The sequence below is a fragment of the Myodes glareolus genome, chromosome 1, assembly GCF_982192425.1.
Source record: "Myodes glareolus chromosome 1, mMyoGla1.1, whole genome shotgun sequence".
NCBI lineage: Eukaryota > Metazoa > Chordata > Mammalia > Rodentia > Cricetidae > Myodes > Myodes glareolus.
Window position 1 is genome coordinate 71,166,441 of NC_142026.1, and position 18,043 is coordinate 71,184,483.

The following is an 18,043-nucleotide window of genomic DNA, read 5'->3' on the forward strand; positions in this document are numbered from 1 at the left end:
CTCTTTCACCTCCTGGTATCCTGGTACCAAGCCTATGTTCTCAAGCCTAGCAGCAGGAGTTTTTACCTGCTGAGCCATCTCACCCATTTCTTCCCACCTTCTCTTAAAAAGGACCTTAATAGAGCCATCAAGATGGCTTGGTGGGTAGAGCATTTGCTGCCTAGCCTGAACACCGACCCCACGTGAGTGCCATAGCACCCTTCTAAAACAAACAAACAAAAAGGGTTAACAAATACTTTAAAAGGAAGTAGGACCCGCAACCCCGGTGAGCACGGCAGACAGCAGACCTCCACTGACATCTCACTAACCTTCTAGGACAGAGGCTTTATGGACATTTTTTTCCTATTAGGGACATGGAGCCTGAAGACATTTCACCCCCCGCCTGAGGCCACCGAGATCCCCTCACCTAGTAGTCCTACCTGTATTTCATGCAGTACTTCCTTCTCTCGCCATGAAGAGGAAGAAGAACGCAGAGGTGAACACTAAAACCCCTGTTAGTAAAGGTAAGAGACAAATGGTTCTAGAAAATGTAGGTGTATATAGGGTGGACCTCCTAGGCCTGACTGATGGCAAGAATTTAGACACGAGACCCTCCCTCACCCCCACATATCTGTGCTCAGAGTTCTTTCGGGGTTTTATATCAGTTGTCTGTCTAGTGCTACGGTAAAACACCAGGACCAAGGCAACTTAGAGATTTAGGTGAATGGCTGTTCCCTGGGTAATTCTTCAACGGATCTCGGTGTTGTCAGAACACTTTCAGGGTCAATGTTGGGATCAAGAGGTACAAACTTCCTTACAATTTTTAATTCCAGTTTTGGTCAGAGGATGACTTTCTGAATTACTGCAGTCCTTTTACCGCGTGGGTCCCAGGGATCAAACTCAGGTCCTCGGGCTTAGAAGCAGATGCCTTTTACACACTAAGACATTCTGTTGGCCTGGCACAACGATGTCTAATATGCAGAGGACTTCACAATTAAAAGTAGTATTACTTCCCCTTCCCCAGCAACCTGGCTCTTGGCCTAGAGGGAGTACTTTCCGGTTTCTTGTGGTAGCCAGGAAGTGCTGCATTCATAACCAACTATTTGTGTATCCATTACAGGTGTGAAATTTCCATTCGTGTATCCATGACATGTGTGAACTATCCTTTCGTGTGTCCATGACATGTGTGAACTATCCATTTGTGCATCCATGACATGTGTGAATTATTCTTTTGTGTATCCATGACATGTGTGAACTATCCATTTGTGTATCCATTACATGTGTATCCACATGTGTGGAAAAGTATGCATAGATGCTTTTAGTATCTATAGTATCTATAGTATCTATGCATAGTTTTTCACACGTGTGGTAGTTTACTCTGGGTACCGCACAGGGCTTTGGTTCACTTTTGCTAGAATTGCTCTGAACACTCAAATACCTGCCTGGAATGTAGGACAGTGAACAGTACACATCAGTGTTAGTCAATTGCTTGCCTGTTAAGGGTTTATTGTGAATGGGTTTGCATCCCCATTAAGGGTTTATTGTGAATGGGTTTGCATCCCCATTAAGAGTTTATTGTGAATGGATTTTCCTACTCTTAGAAACTGGAACAGCCTCACACCTCCTTCCTCCTCCACCAGCCACACCTTCACCGATTCCTGATCAAACACCAAGCCAGCTCTCTGAAAAGAAGCGAAGAGTTCCAACCATGTTGCTGCCAACCTGGTACAAGGTAAGCTGTGGGTTCCTTCCTTTGATCAGAAGCTAGCTTGGTCTGCAGAAGGCAAGGACATCCCCACCTTTCACTTTCAGCCCAGCTCGGGTGTCTGCCCTAGTTGTACATTCCAACCAGGACCACCTCAGGGAAGGACATTTTTCTAAGAAAGGCTCCCCTCTTTCCTAATTTCCGCTCCTGATAGGATGACACCAACATCCTAATTCCCTTCCTTCTCTTTCTTTAAGATTTATTTTATTTTTAACTAGGTGTGTGTATGTGCATATGTGCATATGAATGCAGAGTCCTGGAAGCCAGAAGAGGGCATTAGACTGCTAGAGCTTGAGCTGCAGGCGGTTGTGAGCTGCCAGCCATGAGTGTTGGGAACTGAACTCTGGTCCTCCGCAAGAGCAGCTGAGCATTCTCACCTCCAAGTTCTCTCTCATGTTCTCTATAGCAGGCATTGCCACCTGGCAATACAGGATATTTTAACTTGTTCATCGCCTGTCGCTTCTTCCCCATCTGTGAGGGCAGGGACCTTGTCCCTTGTCTTCTGATGTGACTGACACATCCCCTCTACCCAGAAACAGATGTCGTGAGTGGCGGAGATGGAAAGGTCTCGATGGGATGTCGGGTGTCCATTTTCAAGGGCAACGCTAATACAGCTTACCCTTTGTGGGTAAAAAGTTTATTAATTCATAGATAGACAGATAGCATAGCGGCATGGCAGGACCTTTGAGAAGAGTTCAGACACACAAGTAAGGGAGGGGAGGTCCCTTCTTACAGGTCTTGGGGGGGGGCAGAGAAAGTTTCACAGCATGAGCCCGCATCCAGGTAGCAGGGATATGGAAAGGAAGAACTCTTCAGAAGGAACGTGGGACTTCTAGAATGTCAGGGAAGAGGGGCATGTCTCATTGATTTGTACCCATTATACTCTCTGATGTCTCTTAGTCTGGCAGCCTGAGGTCCTGCCAACTAGCTTGTTGAAGTGAGAATGATGTTTGCCCTTCTCCTGGAATCTGGGTACCCGGGGAGTTGGTTAGAGACTGACAGACAGACTCTCCCTCAAGAAGGGGCTCACCCTTTTCTTTCCAGAAGAAAGAGGCCTCTGTGAGCTGACCTGGCCTGAGCAGCAGTCTGGTCTGGATTTTTAACACACTTTCTGCATCTGGGCTGAAAGGGTGATGGACAATGGGTGTGTGCATGGGTGAAGGAAGGAGCTCGTGAATGGTTCTTCTGAGGCAGCCAGCCTTGGCATAGTCGCCCTGGAATCCACATCTTACGCGGGCACTGCTGATTTTCCTTTGGGGATGCCTTGTCTTCCCACCACTTCAGATGAAGCTGATATTTTTCTTTAAATTCTTTTATGTTAATAACTTTTTTATGCTATCCAATCTTTCAATTTAGTATCATTTTCTTTGACAGTTTCACACACACATATTCTATCATGACTGTATCCATACACACACCCATTGTCCTCTCTCGCTCCTCCCATCCCTACTGTGTCCCAACTAGCACCCCCCCCATTTTCATACCTTTATTTTTTGGCCCATGAATGTAATTAGAGTTGGTTGCCTTAGCATGGGTGTGGGGTTATCTCCTAGAGCATGGAAAATTTAACAGTGGTTACAACATTGAAGAAAATGACATTCCCCTCCCCCGGCAAACATTAAGCACGGATAGTTCCTAAGGTGGGGTCTCGCGATCCCTTCCCCCTGTAATTATGGGATGTTGATGGGCCTACTCTTGTGCAGGTCTCCACAGCTGCTGTGTGTTCATGAGTGCAACGGCCATGTCATACCCAGAAGACAGCATTGCTCAGCCTTCCTCCTCATCCTCCAGCTCTTACCCTCTTTCCACCTCCCTCTTCTTCAGTGTTCCCCGGGCCCTGGACGGGGCCATGTAGGCAGAGGCTGATCTGAACCTCACCCCACTTCCAGGCTTACTCGGGGGATAGCAATTGATTCAAGGCTGGGCGTTGTGACTCAGTCCTGACCAGTGAGAACTGGCCTAGAGACTTGCTTTGACCTCAGGGTTGCTCAAACTGCTGGAACAGAATCCTGGAGGGGCACTGTGGCAGATGAGAGTTCCAGAGGAGAGATGGGGAGAGATGGGCAGCCATCAGCAAGTCTGAAGTACCTGGAGGCTCACATGGGCTTCTACTCAGCAACTGGAGGACTGGACCGTCTTTCCTGTTAGCAGCAACAACACACACATGCACACATACGCAATGCACATACAGAGATACACACACATGTACACACATACATATATACATACATACATTTATATACCCACATATATATACACATACATTTACACACCCATATATATATATACACCCACATACACACCATACATATACACATATACATCATACACATATACATTCACAGAGACATACCCACTATACACATACATATACACATATACCACATACACAGAGATTACATACATATACACATACACATACATATACACACTATACACATACACATATACATACATTTACACATATACCTACACCTATACAGTATACACATACCCATATACAACTATATACACGTATATATACACATACCCAAATACACCTATACTCACATACTACACATACATACATGAATACACATACTATACATATACACAAACATACACTTACACATACACAGACTACACTTATACATATACATACACATACACATACACATTGGACACATACATCAACACATACACATATTCACTATCCACCTATACATACATAACCACTGTGTATATGTACACATACACTACATATGTATACATGCCTACTTATATATACACCACATGTACATATCCACCATACATTTACACCACACAGACATACTACACAGATACATATACATATACATACACATACACCACATACACATACACAGAAATAATACTTTAAAACTCACAAGGAAGTTATAAGAATTGCAAAGGTCACCCAATGTCTGGAATTTGCTGACATTTCTCCTATTGCCCTGCCATCTGCATACTTGTTTCCAAAGCCATTGAGCGTAGAGTGCATGCATTATCGCACCCCCTCTAAATACTTCAGTCTGTGTTTCCTAAGAACGGCGATCATTTCCAGCGCTGGAGATTGGCCTGTCCGTCAGTTACTCTTCCCATCTCACAGATGTGGAGACAGAGGCATGGGAAGTCACTCCTCCACAGACCTCCAGCTCGTTGATGGTCAGGGGAATTCAAACCCAAGACCCTGGTGCTGACTCCACACGCCCTGCCCCTGTAACTGTAGAGTGCTCACTCTAAGGCGACGCTAACCTTCTCTCCTTCCTTCTGTGTTCTTTCCTCTTGAAGCTCTTTCCCTTCGGTATTGACCTTCTGAGTGACCTCCGCTCTGCTCTACCTTCCTCCTCGTCACTGGATCCTCAGCTGTCACCTACTCTTTCAAACATGTGGAGAGGTCTCCTGGGCATGTTCTCCTAGCACCCGCCATGCCACACGGGGATGCCCCCGAGGCCGTGTCCAGGCCCCTTCTCCCTGCTCTGCACTGCGTGCTCTAGAAGGACACACATTTGGCTGTGGCCATGTGAAGTGTTTGAATAGAACGGTGCTGCGGTCCTTAGGTGATAGTCTGTGCGTGAGCATTCAGGGCTGGCCGAACCAGGGACCTTTGATCTTGTTCTTCCGTAGAGCGCTGAGGAGCATGGACCTGGTTCAGCTCACAGTCTGAACCAACAGAAGTGGGGTGTAGCAAAGGAAGGTCCTTTTCTTTGGTCCTTCTAAAAGCAAATACGGGGCCAGCGAGGTGGCTCAGTGGGCAAGGGGGCTTGCAGTGCCCACTCCTTATCAGTGAGCCATCTCTCCAGCCCCTGTTCTTAAACAGTGTAAAAGCTTTTGCTTATGTCGTAGCTTCTCAATATCCCACTAACCAAACCTGGGTTCAGAATGGGAAGATAGTGCCGGGTCACACACTCCTAGCTTCGTTTCCATTGCTGCGATAAAATACCATAGCCGAGCGCAACTGAAGGGGAGGGTCATTTGGCCTGCAGTTCCAGGTCACAGCCCATTCCTTACTGTGGAGAAGTCAAAGCAGGGACTAGAAGCATCCCATCCACAATCAAGAGCAGAGAAAGGAATGTACCCACGCTGCCTGCTTGCTTAGCACCCGGCTAGATTTCTCTACTCTTATACTGTCCAGAACTGAGACTATGAAATGGTGCAGCCACATTCAGGGTTGGTCTTTCCGTCTTAATGAACTCAATTAAGACAACCCTTCCCCTAAGAGACCTACTTGATCTAGACAATTCCTGACTGAGACTCTCTCTGTCCGGGTGATTCTGTGTTGTGTCAAGTTAATAATTGAAGCAAATGAGTACGTTGAGAGCCAAAGAACAGGTCAGGAGTTAAGGCCATTTGCTGCTCTTGAGGAGGACCTGAACTTGGTTCCCAGCACCTACATTAGCTGTGCACAACAACCTGTGACTCCAGTTCAGGAGGATCTGGCGTCCTCTTCTGGCCTTCACAAGCACCTGCACACATGTGACATAAACCACACACACACACACACATACACATTAAACACACACACACATACACACACACAAATACACACACAAATAGTATGGACCTAGTGCGAAGTGAGAAGGTACCAGGGCCATCTTCGCAGTCTGCAACGGTGTAGAATTGTGAATACAGCTCAAACGCCCACCTCTTTGCATCTCCTCTCCTGGGCCAAGGGGAAGACGAGGCCTCGTATGAGCGGTAGTGGGACTTTGGTGTTATAGGAACCAGTGATCTTCAAAGATGTAGCTGTGTACTTCAGCCAGAAAGAGTGGCAGCTACTGGAGCCTGCTCAGAAGGACCTGTACAAGGATGTGATGCTGGAGAACTACGGGAACCTGATCTCTGTGGGTAAGGATGATCGGCAGTTCCTTCTGGGTTCACAAGGGTCTGTGGGTCGCAATTCCGAGAGGCTGTGGTTCATAGGAATGAACTCTGCCATAGGACTAAATTCAGATCCTGCAAATTGAGTGCTGTTGGCATCATCCGGAGACTGGTGCTTTTCAACAATCCTCCACTTCAGAAGTTTAGTTTTTAACTCAGATGCGGGGGCTGGGGGTGTGGAATGTGTTGAGAATGGATGCCTATGCCTTCCTCTCCTGCCTCCTCACCTGCACTGGCTGCTCTGGCTTAAGTCAGAGGAGCACAGTTAAGCCAATTCTGGTGGCCAGTGGGGCCAAGAATGGGTTGATTGGCTGATATGGTAATGGGCTCCTGGATTAGCAGAAATTTGAGCTGCTGTGATGGGGGTGGGGCAGGGCAGGGCTAAGGAGGCAATTGTCTCCCTGTTCCAGTTGGCTATTTGTGAAAATCTCTTAGCACTCTCCTTTCTGGGCAGACATTTGCTTTGAAAGGGATTCTTGGGAGACATGCAGCAGTTTTCTTTCTTCTTCTTCTTTTTCTGTGGAACAGAATATTATATTTTCAAGCCAAGGCTGATCACCAGGTTAGAACAAGGCGTCGACCTTTTTGCCAAAGAGAACGATGTTCCTGGAGACCACCAGCAAGGTGAGGCAGGAGTCAGCCGGAGTGACACCTCTGCAGGTGAGTCCCAGAGCCATTCTCATGCCTGTTAATCATCCCTGTCCTCCCTCATGCTGGGGACTTGACGGGTGACTACAGAACTTGATTCATTTGAGGCAAGCTGGGTCTTTCTCCTAGCCCCAGAGGGGCTGGCATTCTCCAGTATGGTACCATAATTCCTTCCACTTGCCCTTGGGTTTACAGGTGACAGCCTGACCCTAGACTTTCAAGCTGGGTCTCTTTCCCTCGAATGATGATTCTGCACTGTTTCTCAGTTATTGCTTCCACCAGAACATTTTACTTTTTAATCTCTGAGTGTGTAAATATGTGTGAGAGAGTATATGTGTAAGAGTGTGAGTGGGTGTGTGTATATCTGGACAAGAGTGTGTGAGAGAGTATATTGTATGAGAGTGTGTGTGAGTGAGTGTGTGAGAGTATGTGTGAATGTGTGAGTGTGTGTGTGATTGAGTGCATGTGTGTGAATGTGTGATTGAGTGTATGTGAATGTGTGAGTATATGTGAGTGTGAGAGTGTATTGTATGAGAGTGTGTGTGAGTGAATGTGTGAGAGTATGTGTGAATGTGTGAGTGTGTGTGTGATTGAGTGCATGTGTGTGAATGTGTGATTGAGTGTATGTGAATGTGTGAGTATATGTGAGTGTGAGAGTGTATTGTATGAGAGTGTGTGAGAGTGTGTGAATGTGTGAGTATGTAAATGTGTGATTAAGTGAGTGTGTAAGTGTGCATGTATGTGAGTGTGTGATTGAGTGTGTGAATGTGTGAGTATATGTGAGTGTGTGAGTGTATTTGAATGTGTATGAAAGTGTGTGAGTGTGTGAGAGTGTGTGTGAATGTGTGAGTGTGTGTAAGTGTGTGATTGAGTGTATGAGAGTGCATGTGTGTGAATGTGTGAGTATATGTGAGTGTGAGTATGGGATAGAGTGTTTGTGGTGTGATTGAGTATGTATGTGTGTGAAAGAGAGAGAGTATGTATGTGTGTGTGTTTGTATGTTGTGTCCTCATGAGAATGTGGGTACACGTGGCAACCAAAGCAAGATATCGGGTGCCTCCCTCTATCTTTCTCCATGTTATTTTCTTAAGGCAGGGTCCTTCACAGAACCAGAAGCTCACTTTTCTGGCTGGGCTGACCAGCTAGTGAGTTCTCAGAATCCTCCTGCCTCTGGCCTAGGAGGTACAAAGAGGTGGGAGCTAGTTTCATGGCCCACACTCACCCACACCTAAAGATGTGTACACACGTACAGGAAGATTGGAATATAGGCTCTCCATATGAAAGAAAATATGCAATTTTTTGTCTTCCTGAGTCTGCCTTATTTTTCTTAACACAATAGTTTCCAGTCTTTCTTACATTCACTATCGAATCTGCCTTATGTGTCATGTCTAAGAACAATTGTGACTTTCAGCCACCCTAGCACCTCTCCATTAAAATAACTAAACTGTGAAGTGGGAATGCTCTGGGGGCATCATCTTGGGCGTTGTTGGCTGCCAGGACAAAGAGAGTCCTGGTGACTTACAGAGAACATAAGCTTACCTTCGTAGTTGTAATGTAGGAAGTCCAGGTTTGGGATACAAGCCCTAGGGAACCCTAGAGAGAGCCTTCTTTTGAGTCATAGGCTCTTCTTCGTGTGCTTTATATGGCGTAAAGAAATCTAGAAAGATCTCTGGCCTCTTTTTAAAACAAAGATCCCATTTATGGGGGGGTTCATCCTCATGACATAAATGACCTCTCAGGGGCCCCACCTGCAAGTGCCATCATATTAGGGATTAAGCAGGAAGGATGCCAGCATTAGGTCTATTATAGAGCTAGAACATCAAGAGCTCCCGTAGACTGCTGTGGAAGTGCTGACTGGTGGAGGCGTCTGGGGAGAATAACCATCAGATGATACCTACCAGAACTGTACATATCTATCATGGCTACCCCCAACAAATACAGTCCCAGATACAGACATGATAGAAATGTGCAATTCTATCCAGAGTGCCTCAGGCTGAGGCCTACCCAGATCCCAATAAATGAGAAAATAGAGAAATATATATTCGGAATATTTGCATCAAGAGATATTATAAATAATGCAAGTGAGAGAGAACCATGATACAAAATAATGAAATAATGTGGGTGAATCTCACACACATAGCTTTAAGTGCAAAAGGCCAGGTACTAAAGAGAGCGTATTGTAGCTGCTCTTAAGTTATCTAAGAGCAGACAAAACTAATTTATAATGTTAGAAGCCAGGGTTGGGGCAGTGAGATGACTCAGCAGATAAGCACTTCCACCAAACTTGACAACCTGTGTTGGTTGATAAGAATAAGAGCTCCGCCGTTGCAAGAAATCCAATTAGGTCAAATCAAACCAAATCAAAATGCCTATCGTTTTATTAAGTAAGACACTCTCGGATGGCTGAGTGCATGGCGGGGAGACAGGACAGGAGGGAGCCCATGCAGACCCGAAAAACCACATGTTCCTTCTCTAGGAGACCCCTTAAATACCCTGTGGGACTGGTTCTGCCCCCTCAGGGAGGGGTCAGGACCTTGCATGCTGGGATTTGGAGTCCAGAGCAAAGCAACTCCCAGGCCAGGGGATGGGGCTATGCCCCCAACTTAACATTGGTTGGATCCTAGAACCCATGGGAAAGGAAAGAACCAATTACTACAAGGTGGCCTCCGACTTCCACATGCAAACTGTGGCACACCCCGTCCCTCCCCCGTTACCTAAGTTCCAAGAATGTGAAGACAATGTCTAGAAGGAAAATGAGAAAGGGCTGGAGTGGAAATGATTGCTTACCTGCTTCTGAGAGTAACCTTGGTGCTATAGACATGATTATACTCTTTTTGTGAATGCCAAACAAATATTTTATATTTTATACTTTTGTGCATATGTTATATTCTAATTATTAGTAAACAGTTTTCATTAAAACAAAGCCAGACTTGAAACACCTGTTTGTGCCTAAATCTCCTACACGGAGCTGGAGAGATGGTTCAATGATAAGAATGTTTACAGTTCTTGCAAGGACTAGGATTCAGCTCTGAGCACCCGTGTCAGGCAGCTTACAACTGCCTATAACTCTCGGTCCAGGACATTCGATGCCCTCTTGTGGCTGCACAGGAACCTGCACTCACATTCATATACTCACATACAAGCACACTCACATACAGAGGCACACTCACATACAGAGGCACGCTCACATACAGACACCATTACATACAGGTGTGTGTGTGCACACACATACACACACTTTTTTTTTTTTTTTGGTAATTTCAACCTTTAAATCTCCTTTAGGAAAGAAGACAGGGAATAATTCAAAGACAGAAATCCCAAAGCCAGACAATTCTAAGACAGCGTCACGGGAGAAGCAGAAGAAAGCAGATCATGGGGGTGGTTCCAAGAGTTTGAGTGCAGAAAAGCCTTCCAAAAGCGATGTCAGGCCATCTCAGAGCAAGAAGTGTGGCCCAACTTCGACAAGAGAAGCAGGCAAAGCAATTACTCCCGGCACTAAGGAGCATGAATCTGTGAGCCCAGGAACGTCTTCGTCAGCAGTAGCTACAGCACCAAGGAGCACCCCTCCAGAAAAGTCGACTTCGGGGAAAGACTCTCATGGAAAAACACAGTATGGCAACAACTCCACCAAGCCCAAGCGTAAGCCTGCCCGACAAGGTAAGAACCACTTTAAATGTAAGGAATGTGGGAAAACCTTCAACCAGACCCTCCACCTCGTGGAGCACGAGAGAATTCACACAGGAGAGAAACCCCACAAGTGCGACACCTGCGGGAAATCTTTCAGGCACCTCTCGTACTTCCTAACACACTACCGAATTCACACGGGGGTGAGACCCTACAAGTGTAAGGAGTGTGGCAAAGCCTTCAACAGCAGCTCCACTCTCAACAATCACTGCAGGATCCACTCGGGGGAGAAACCCTTCAAATGTGACGAGTGTGGGAAAACCTTCAAGCAGAGCACGAAGCTCACCCGCCACCAACGGATCCACACGGGGGAGAGGCCCTACAAGTGCGGCGAATGTGACAAGTGCTTCGGCCGCAGCTCGTCGCTGAGGGAGCACAAGAGGATCCACACCGGAGAGAAGCCATACCGCTGCCAGGTGTGTGGGAAATCCTTCAGGGTCAACTCCCATCTGTCGGAGCACCAGCGGCTCCACCTGAAGGTGAAGCCCTACAAGTGCGATAAGTGCGGGCGGCACTTCCGGAACAGCACTTACTTAGCAGAGCACAAGCAGAGCCACGTGCCCGGGGCCCGAGTGGACTGCTCGGAATGCGGGAAAGTCTTCGATTGCAAAGTAGCCCTTCTCAAGCACCAGAAAAGACACGAGGCGAACTCCAGGTATCGGTGCAAGGGATGTGGAAAAACGTTTAGGTGCAAGTCGAGCATCCAGAGGCACGAGAGGCTGCATGCTGGGGAGAAGCCTTTCGTGTGCACTAAGTGTGACAAAGGTTTCACCGACAAAACTACGTTGAACAATCACTTGAAGATCCACTCTGGAGACAGGCCAGATCCGTGTGCCCAGTGTGGGAGAACCTTTAAGAAACTAGCCACCCTGCTGCTCCACCAGAAAAAGCATGTGAAAAAGAAACCTGCCGACAATGTATAAAAGACTTTAGCCAGAACTCACATCTTTGGGTCTTTGGAACTAAGTCGAAATGAGAGAAACTATCTAAATAACCAGTTTCTTCCTTTCTTAGCAGCTGTTTACATTTAAGCCAGTAGTTGTCCGCAGAAGACTGGTTTCAACCCTTCCCCTACTTGGAGCATTTGTGCAATATAAAGAGATGTTGTTGTTGTTATTATTATTCCAGCATTAGGTGCTGCTATCAACTGGCATCTATGGATGGCAAAGGGTGATATCAAATATTCTACAATGTAACAAACAGACTCCCTTGCCTTCCAAAAACTAAGAATGATTTGGCCTCTCTCAAGCAAAAGCCATATGGGCATTTGGATTTGAGAAGGAGTTCAGGTAGAGTTCTCTCTGCCAGCCACTACAGTAACCACTAAGTAGGCATGGCTGTTTAAATATCAAGGAAGCAACATGAAACAAACATTTCAATCTCTTGGCTGCATCATCAACATTTCAAGGCCTCAGTGGGCAGTTAAGTTTCTCTGGTCCCTGATATTACGGACAACTCACATTTTCAACACCATGGAAGACTCTATTCAGAACTCATTTCTATCTTAGTGATCAATAGTTATCTCATGGGATGGCCCTGAGAAACTAGGACACAACTTTGTGATGTTGACTTTGTGCTTTTGATTAGCGGAATGTAGCATTTCCTAAGTGTTGTGAATGTGTTGGAGCCTGTGATGTTTGGAGCACTTTCAGGCCTCTGATTGGCCAGTGCCCCACCCACAGGACTCCTACCTCTGTGTGTTCAATGGGTTACTAATAATGTCACTGATAACTGTGAGCATTTCTTGATCACTATCTACCTATCAGGTGTGGTGCTGAACTCTATGTGAATTAGCAGATCTAATTCTCGTTCGAGTCCTATGAGATAAGAACTTTTAGGTACCTAGTTTTCTGTTGAGAAAACCAAGACTTTTCATTAAGATTATCCTTCTTCTTCTCCTCCTCCCCTCCCTCCTCCTCTCAGAAGACTCCTACCTCCATTGTGCCTCGGGCAGAATGATCAGTAGGTTACTAACAGTATTACTAATACAGTAGAGTGTTTGTTGATGTCCTTCTACCTATCAAATATGGTGCTGAGATCTTTACGTGAACTATATCAATTAATCAACCCTAACAGTCATATGAACTAAAAAGCATTATGTACCTTATTTTATTTTTTATTCCCTTGTGTTTTTTGAGGCAGAGTCTCACTGTGTAGCCTAGACTAGCCTCAAAGTTGTGACAGTCGTCCTGCCTCGGTCTTTCCAGGGCTGAGACGACAGGTGTGCTCTATCACACCCAGCTGAGCTGCTTGGTAAGGATGTGTTATTACCAATTTTGCACTTATAGCAAGACTGCATTGCTAATTTTATATTGCACTCTTACAAATAGATAAGATTTATTATATATTTGCATAAATGTGTCTTTAAAGCATGTGTGTGTGCATGTGATGTGTGTGTGTGTGTGTGTGTGTGTGTGTGTATGCTTATGTTTCTGTGTTAACAGCTCCTGACAACAGAAAGCAGGAGCTGGGACAGAGGTCAGTAAATTCTGGATTGTACAGACGTAGGTGGATCTAGCCACAGCCACTTGGAAGGTTTTGGTACATGCCACACAGACTCGTTTATGAATTTTCTGTCCAATGGTTATTTGGAGGCACACAAAGATGAGTTACGGGAACAGAGACCCAACATCTCATTAGCTGCAGATATTTTCTCTGTGGCCTTTGATGGAAAGCATTGGCTGGCCACCTCTCGATGACAGATGAGCTGGGATGGGTGGAGACTCCTACCTCCAGTGTGCCTAGGGCAGAATGCTTAATAACATCACTGATAATTGTGAGCATCTATTGCTCACACTCTACTTATCAAGTGTGGTGCTGAACTCTGTGTGTGGGTTAACAGACCTAATCCTCATCAGAGTCCTATGAGATAAGAACTGTTATGTACCTAGTTTTCTGTTAGAAAACCAAGACTTTTCATTAAGAGTGTCTATCTCTCCTCTCTTTTCCTTTCCTTCCTTTTTTAGTTACAGGACTCCTACCTCCATTGTGCCTCAGGCAGAATGATCAGTAGGTTACTAACAGTATTACTAATACAGTAGAGTATTTGTTGATGTCCTTCTACCTATCAAATATGGTGCTGAGATCTTTACGTGAACTATATCAATTAATCAACCCTAACAGTCATATGAACTAAAACACATTATGTACCTTACTTTATTTTTTATTCCCTTGTGTTTTTTGAGGCAGAGTCTCACTGTGTAGCCTAGACTAGCCTCAAAGTTGTGACAGTCGTCCTGCCTCGGTCTTTCCAGGGCTGAGACGACAGGTGTGCGCTACCACACCCAGCTGAGCTGCTTGGTAAGGATGTGTTATTACCAATTTTGCACTTATAGCAAGACTGCATTGCTAATTTTATATTGCACTCTTTCAAATAGATAAGATTTATTACATGTTTGCATAAAATGTGTCTTAAAATTTTGTATATAATATGTGTGTGTGTGAGCGCACGTGCGCCGGTGTGTGCATGCATGCATGTGAGCACACACTGCATTTCTGTGTAGATAGCTCCTGAAGGCAGAAAGCAGGAGCTGAGACAGAGGTTAGTAAGTCACGGAGTGTACAGACCTAGGTGGATCCAGTCACAGCCTGCTGGAAGAGGAGTTTTAGTATGTACCACATAGACTTGTTTATGAATTGTCTATTGATCTAATGGCTGCTTTGGGGCTTACAAAGACAGCATCAAATTATTAGATCAGAGACTCAGCATTTCAGTGAAGCTGAAAAGACTCTGTAGCCAATGGAGAGTTGGCTAGCCACTTCTGAATGGCTGACGAACTGGCGAGAATTAGGGAGAAAGTGATTCGGACAAAGTGAAGGCCAGCTCTGTGGCAGGCCCGCTGGAACTCCTCTGCCACATCTCTCAGTGTTGAAGATCTGCGGCAGTGCAGCCCAGTACAGATTCCCTGTGTGTTTGTGTGCTTGTGGCCACGTGCCTTTGCATATTAGAAGACAAATTTTGGAGCTGTGGAGATGGTTCAGTGGTTAAAAGCCCTTGTCACGAAAATGTGAAGAACCAAGTTCAAGTCCCCAGAATCCATGTAAATGCCAGGTGGGGGTGGCAGTCCTCCTGCACTTCTGGAAGGAAGAGATGGACTCTCCAGAGCAAGCTAGCTAGAGAGACTAGCCACATTGGAGAGCTCTGGATGTGATTGTGAGAATCTGTTTCAATGAACACGGTGGACGAGTGATGGAGGACAATTGCTGACATCAACTTTGGACCTCCATTTGCATTCTCTCACACATATGTGTACATAAACATGTAGACATGTATGCACATGTGTACATATAACACATGTGCATCAACATGGAAAAAGAAAAAATGAACCAAGAAGACAAGTTCCACGACTTACCAGCTTGAAATGTAGGTCCTAACAGCTCTCACTCTAAAGTGCCAGAGACAACACTCTCAACTGATTTTGTTCAGATATAAGAAACTCATCACCCACAGTTTGCAAAGCTCTGGCGGGTAACAGGGCAGCAAGTGATGTGACTAGAATCTTCTACTGCCTCCCTTACCAGACCCTGAGCAATGCTTGAATGACTTATCCAAAGACATGGTGATTCGCCCCATGATGCCAACCGAGCTTGTGACCTTCCATGTCCTCCAGGTGCCACCAATGGAGCTGGGAGCAAGGGTTTAGTAATGAACCCAGGCTCGGTGGATTGTCTTCATATTTTATTCAGAACATTTTATTTCCACGCTTTGCTCTAAGAGGGTAGGAGGGGACACAGATATCTTATAGTAAGAGTAAAAAAGCCGCAGATAAAGAAATCCCAGGACTCTAGTTGGAGCTCTTTGGTGATGTGGCTGCCTAACTCTTGGGAGGATCACAGGAGTGGGACTAAGATGTGTTTTGTGTAGAGGTGACTACATGCAGTCAACTATTTTTACACAGATTGTTTTATTACTGAAACATTTACATGTGTATGGACTTGGCTATGTAAGAGAAAAAGGAGACTTTATATTTTCTGTGATCCTTTTGGTTTGCGAACAAGAAGCCAGCTCATACTAGCTGAGATGAAGACCGAAGTAACCAAAAGAAATTGGACATGCATACTTCGGAGGGCTGCTTACATGGCTGGGAACCTTGATTGGAATCAGGAACTTGATCCAGGCAAGACATCTCTTGTCTCTGGAGCTCTGCGTATTTCCTCACATAGTCCTTTCAATAGACCCAAGCATTCTCCATGTTAGGAAGATTCAGCTTCCAGCTATGCAGATGCTTTTCAAACTTAGAGGAAAGAGAGTTCCTCTCGCCCCGAAGAAGATCCCAGCAAGGCTGCTGCAACTGGGAAGCAGTCCAAGGACTGGTTGGTCCCTCCTCATCCTTGAGCAAATGCAATAATAGCATAGCACTTTTGTTATTGTTTTTGAAGATGGTCTCTATATGGGGATGCCAGAGAGACAGGACCCATCTCTCTGCAGTAGAGCGGACAGTGATAGCGCAGCTGGAGAACTGATTGAAACGTTGCCAGCAGTAACAACAGAAACACGCTCAATCTCAAAGTAGGTTGGGTTTTTGTTGTTGTTCTGTTTTTTATAATAAAATTATTATATTCATAGACTGGCAATATGACTAAGCCAGTAAAGGTGCTTATCACTAAACCTGACAACGTGAGTTCAATCCCAGGGTCCCACACGATGGGAGGAGAGAACAAACTCTGGCAGGCTGTTCCCCGACCTCCACATGGGTACCCTGGCTGGAACACGAGCACATGCATATACACACAACAAATAAGTGTAACAAACATGTATTCTTTGATTTGTAATGCATCTATGGATAGTATTGAAAGTGTAGTCAGAAGGTATATATGAAGGTTTGTTTTGACATAGCAACAAAAATGTATACATAGCAAATATTCAACAATGAGACATACGTTATACATAGTTTTCTCTCCCTTCCTTCCTTCCTCCCTCCCTCCCTCCCTCCCTCCCTCCCTCCCTCCCTCCCTCCCTCTTTCTTTCTTTCTTTCTTTCTTTCTTTCTTTCTTTCTTAAGACAGGGTGTCTCTATGTAGTCCCGACTACCCTGGAATGTAGATCAGGCTGGCCTTGTACTCACAGAGATCCTCCTGTCTCTGACTCCTAATTGCTGGATAGTGCATGTACCTCCACTTGTATCTATATATGTATTTTAATGCCTGTGCAAGCAAAATAAAAATAGACTTTTAGTCTTATTTTTGTGTTTGTTTTCTCTGACTAAAGACAGTCTTTTAAATAATTCATTTATGCTTTGAAAATTTCATATATGTTTACAATATATTTTGATCATGTCTACCTTATCCTCCATTTTCCCCTGAACCTTCCCGGTCCCCATGCACACACAACACATCTCTCTCCCAACTAAATATCCTTTTTTTCTCATGCCAATGAGTCCAGCTAGTGTTGCCCATATGCTCCTGGGTGTGGGCCATCCACTGGGGCAGACAGGCTTCCAGTGGTCACACTCCTAAAGGAAAGTGACTCGATCTCCTCCAGTCGCCATCAACCACCAATAGCTCCCTTGCTCAATTATGTAACTGTTTTCCCTTGTGCTGGTCTTGTATAGATGACCACAGCTGCTGTGAGCTCTAACAGTCATGTCATGTCCACAAGACAGCATCTACAGCACCCCTCGTGTTCTGGGGCCCACACTCTTTCCACTCATCCTTTTCACAATCTTCCCTTAGCCTACAGGGGTCAGACAAACACAGAGGACTCATTTGTAGCTGAGCACCCACCCATGGTGACTTACTCTCAGTGCTTTGGACAGTTATGAATCTGCATCAGCCACCACCCACTACAGAGAGGAGCCCTCTCTGACCATGTGAAAAGCTGTACAAATCTTATGCAGGAGGCCACAGGAGCCTGGAGCAAGCTTTCTAGGCTTAAGCATGTTTTTACCCAGTGAACTTTGGGAATAGGGTGGGAGGTGCCATCCTTGGGCTTCTCTGAGGCCATTTCATCTACTTGCCCTTCTCCATCATGGTGTCGGGTGTTTACTGAGCCTGCCCAGCTACCAGTAGCACAAAGTTTCACAGAGCAAGTCACTTGCCTAGCCAAGGATCTGGTTAGGGGGACAGTCCAAATCTTTGGCCTGTGTTCAGC

General features: G+C 45.5%; 1 protein-coding gene across 1 annotated transcript; it reads left to right on the forward strand.

The window, feature by feature from the left end:
- The first annotated feature begins 354 nt into the window (after positions 1 to 354).
- LOC125395561 (uncharacterized) lies at positions 355 to 17,133 on the forward strand. The gene is made up of 5 exons (XM_085687102.2): positions 355 to 503; positions 1,620 to 1,711; positions 6,463 to 6,589; positions 7,151 to 7,282; positions 10,553 to 17,133. Exons 1-5 carry the CDS (start codon positions 452 to 454, stop codon positions 11,875 to 11,877), a joined length of 1,728 nt encoding a protein of 575 aa, XP_085543228.1. The 5' UTR covers positions 355 to 451; the 3' UTR covers positions 11,878 to 17,133.
- The last annotated feature ends 910 nt before the right edge of the window (positions 17,134 to 18,043 follow it).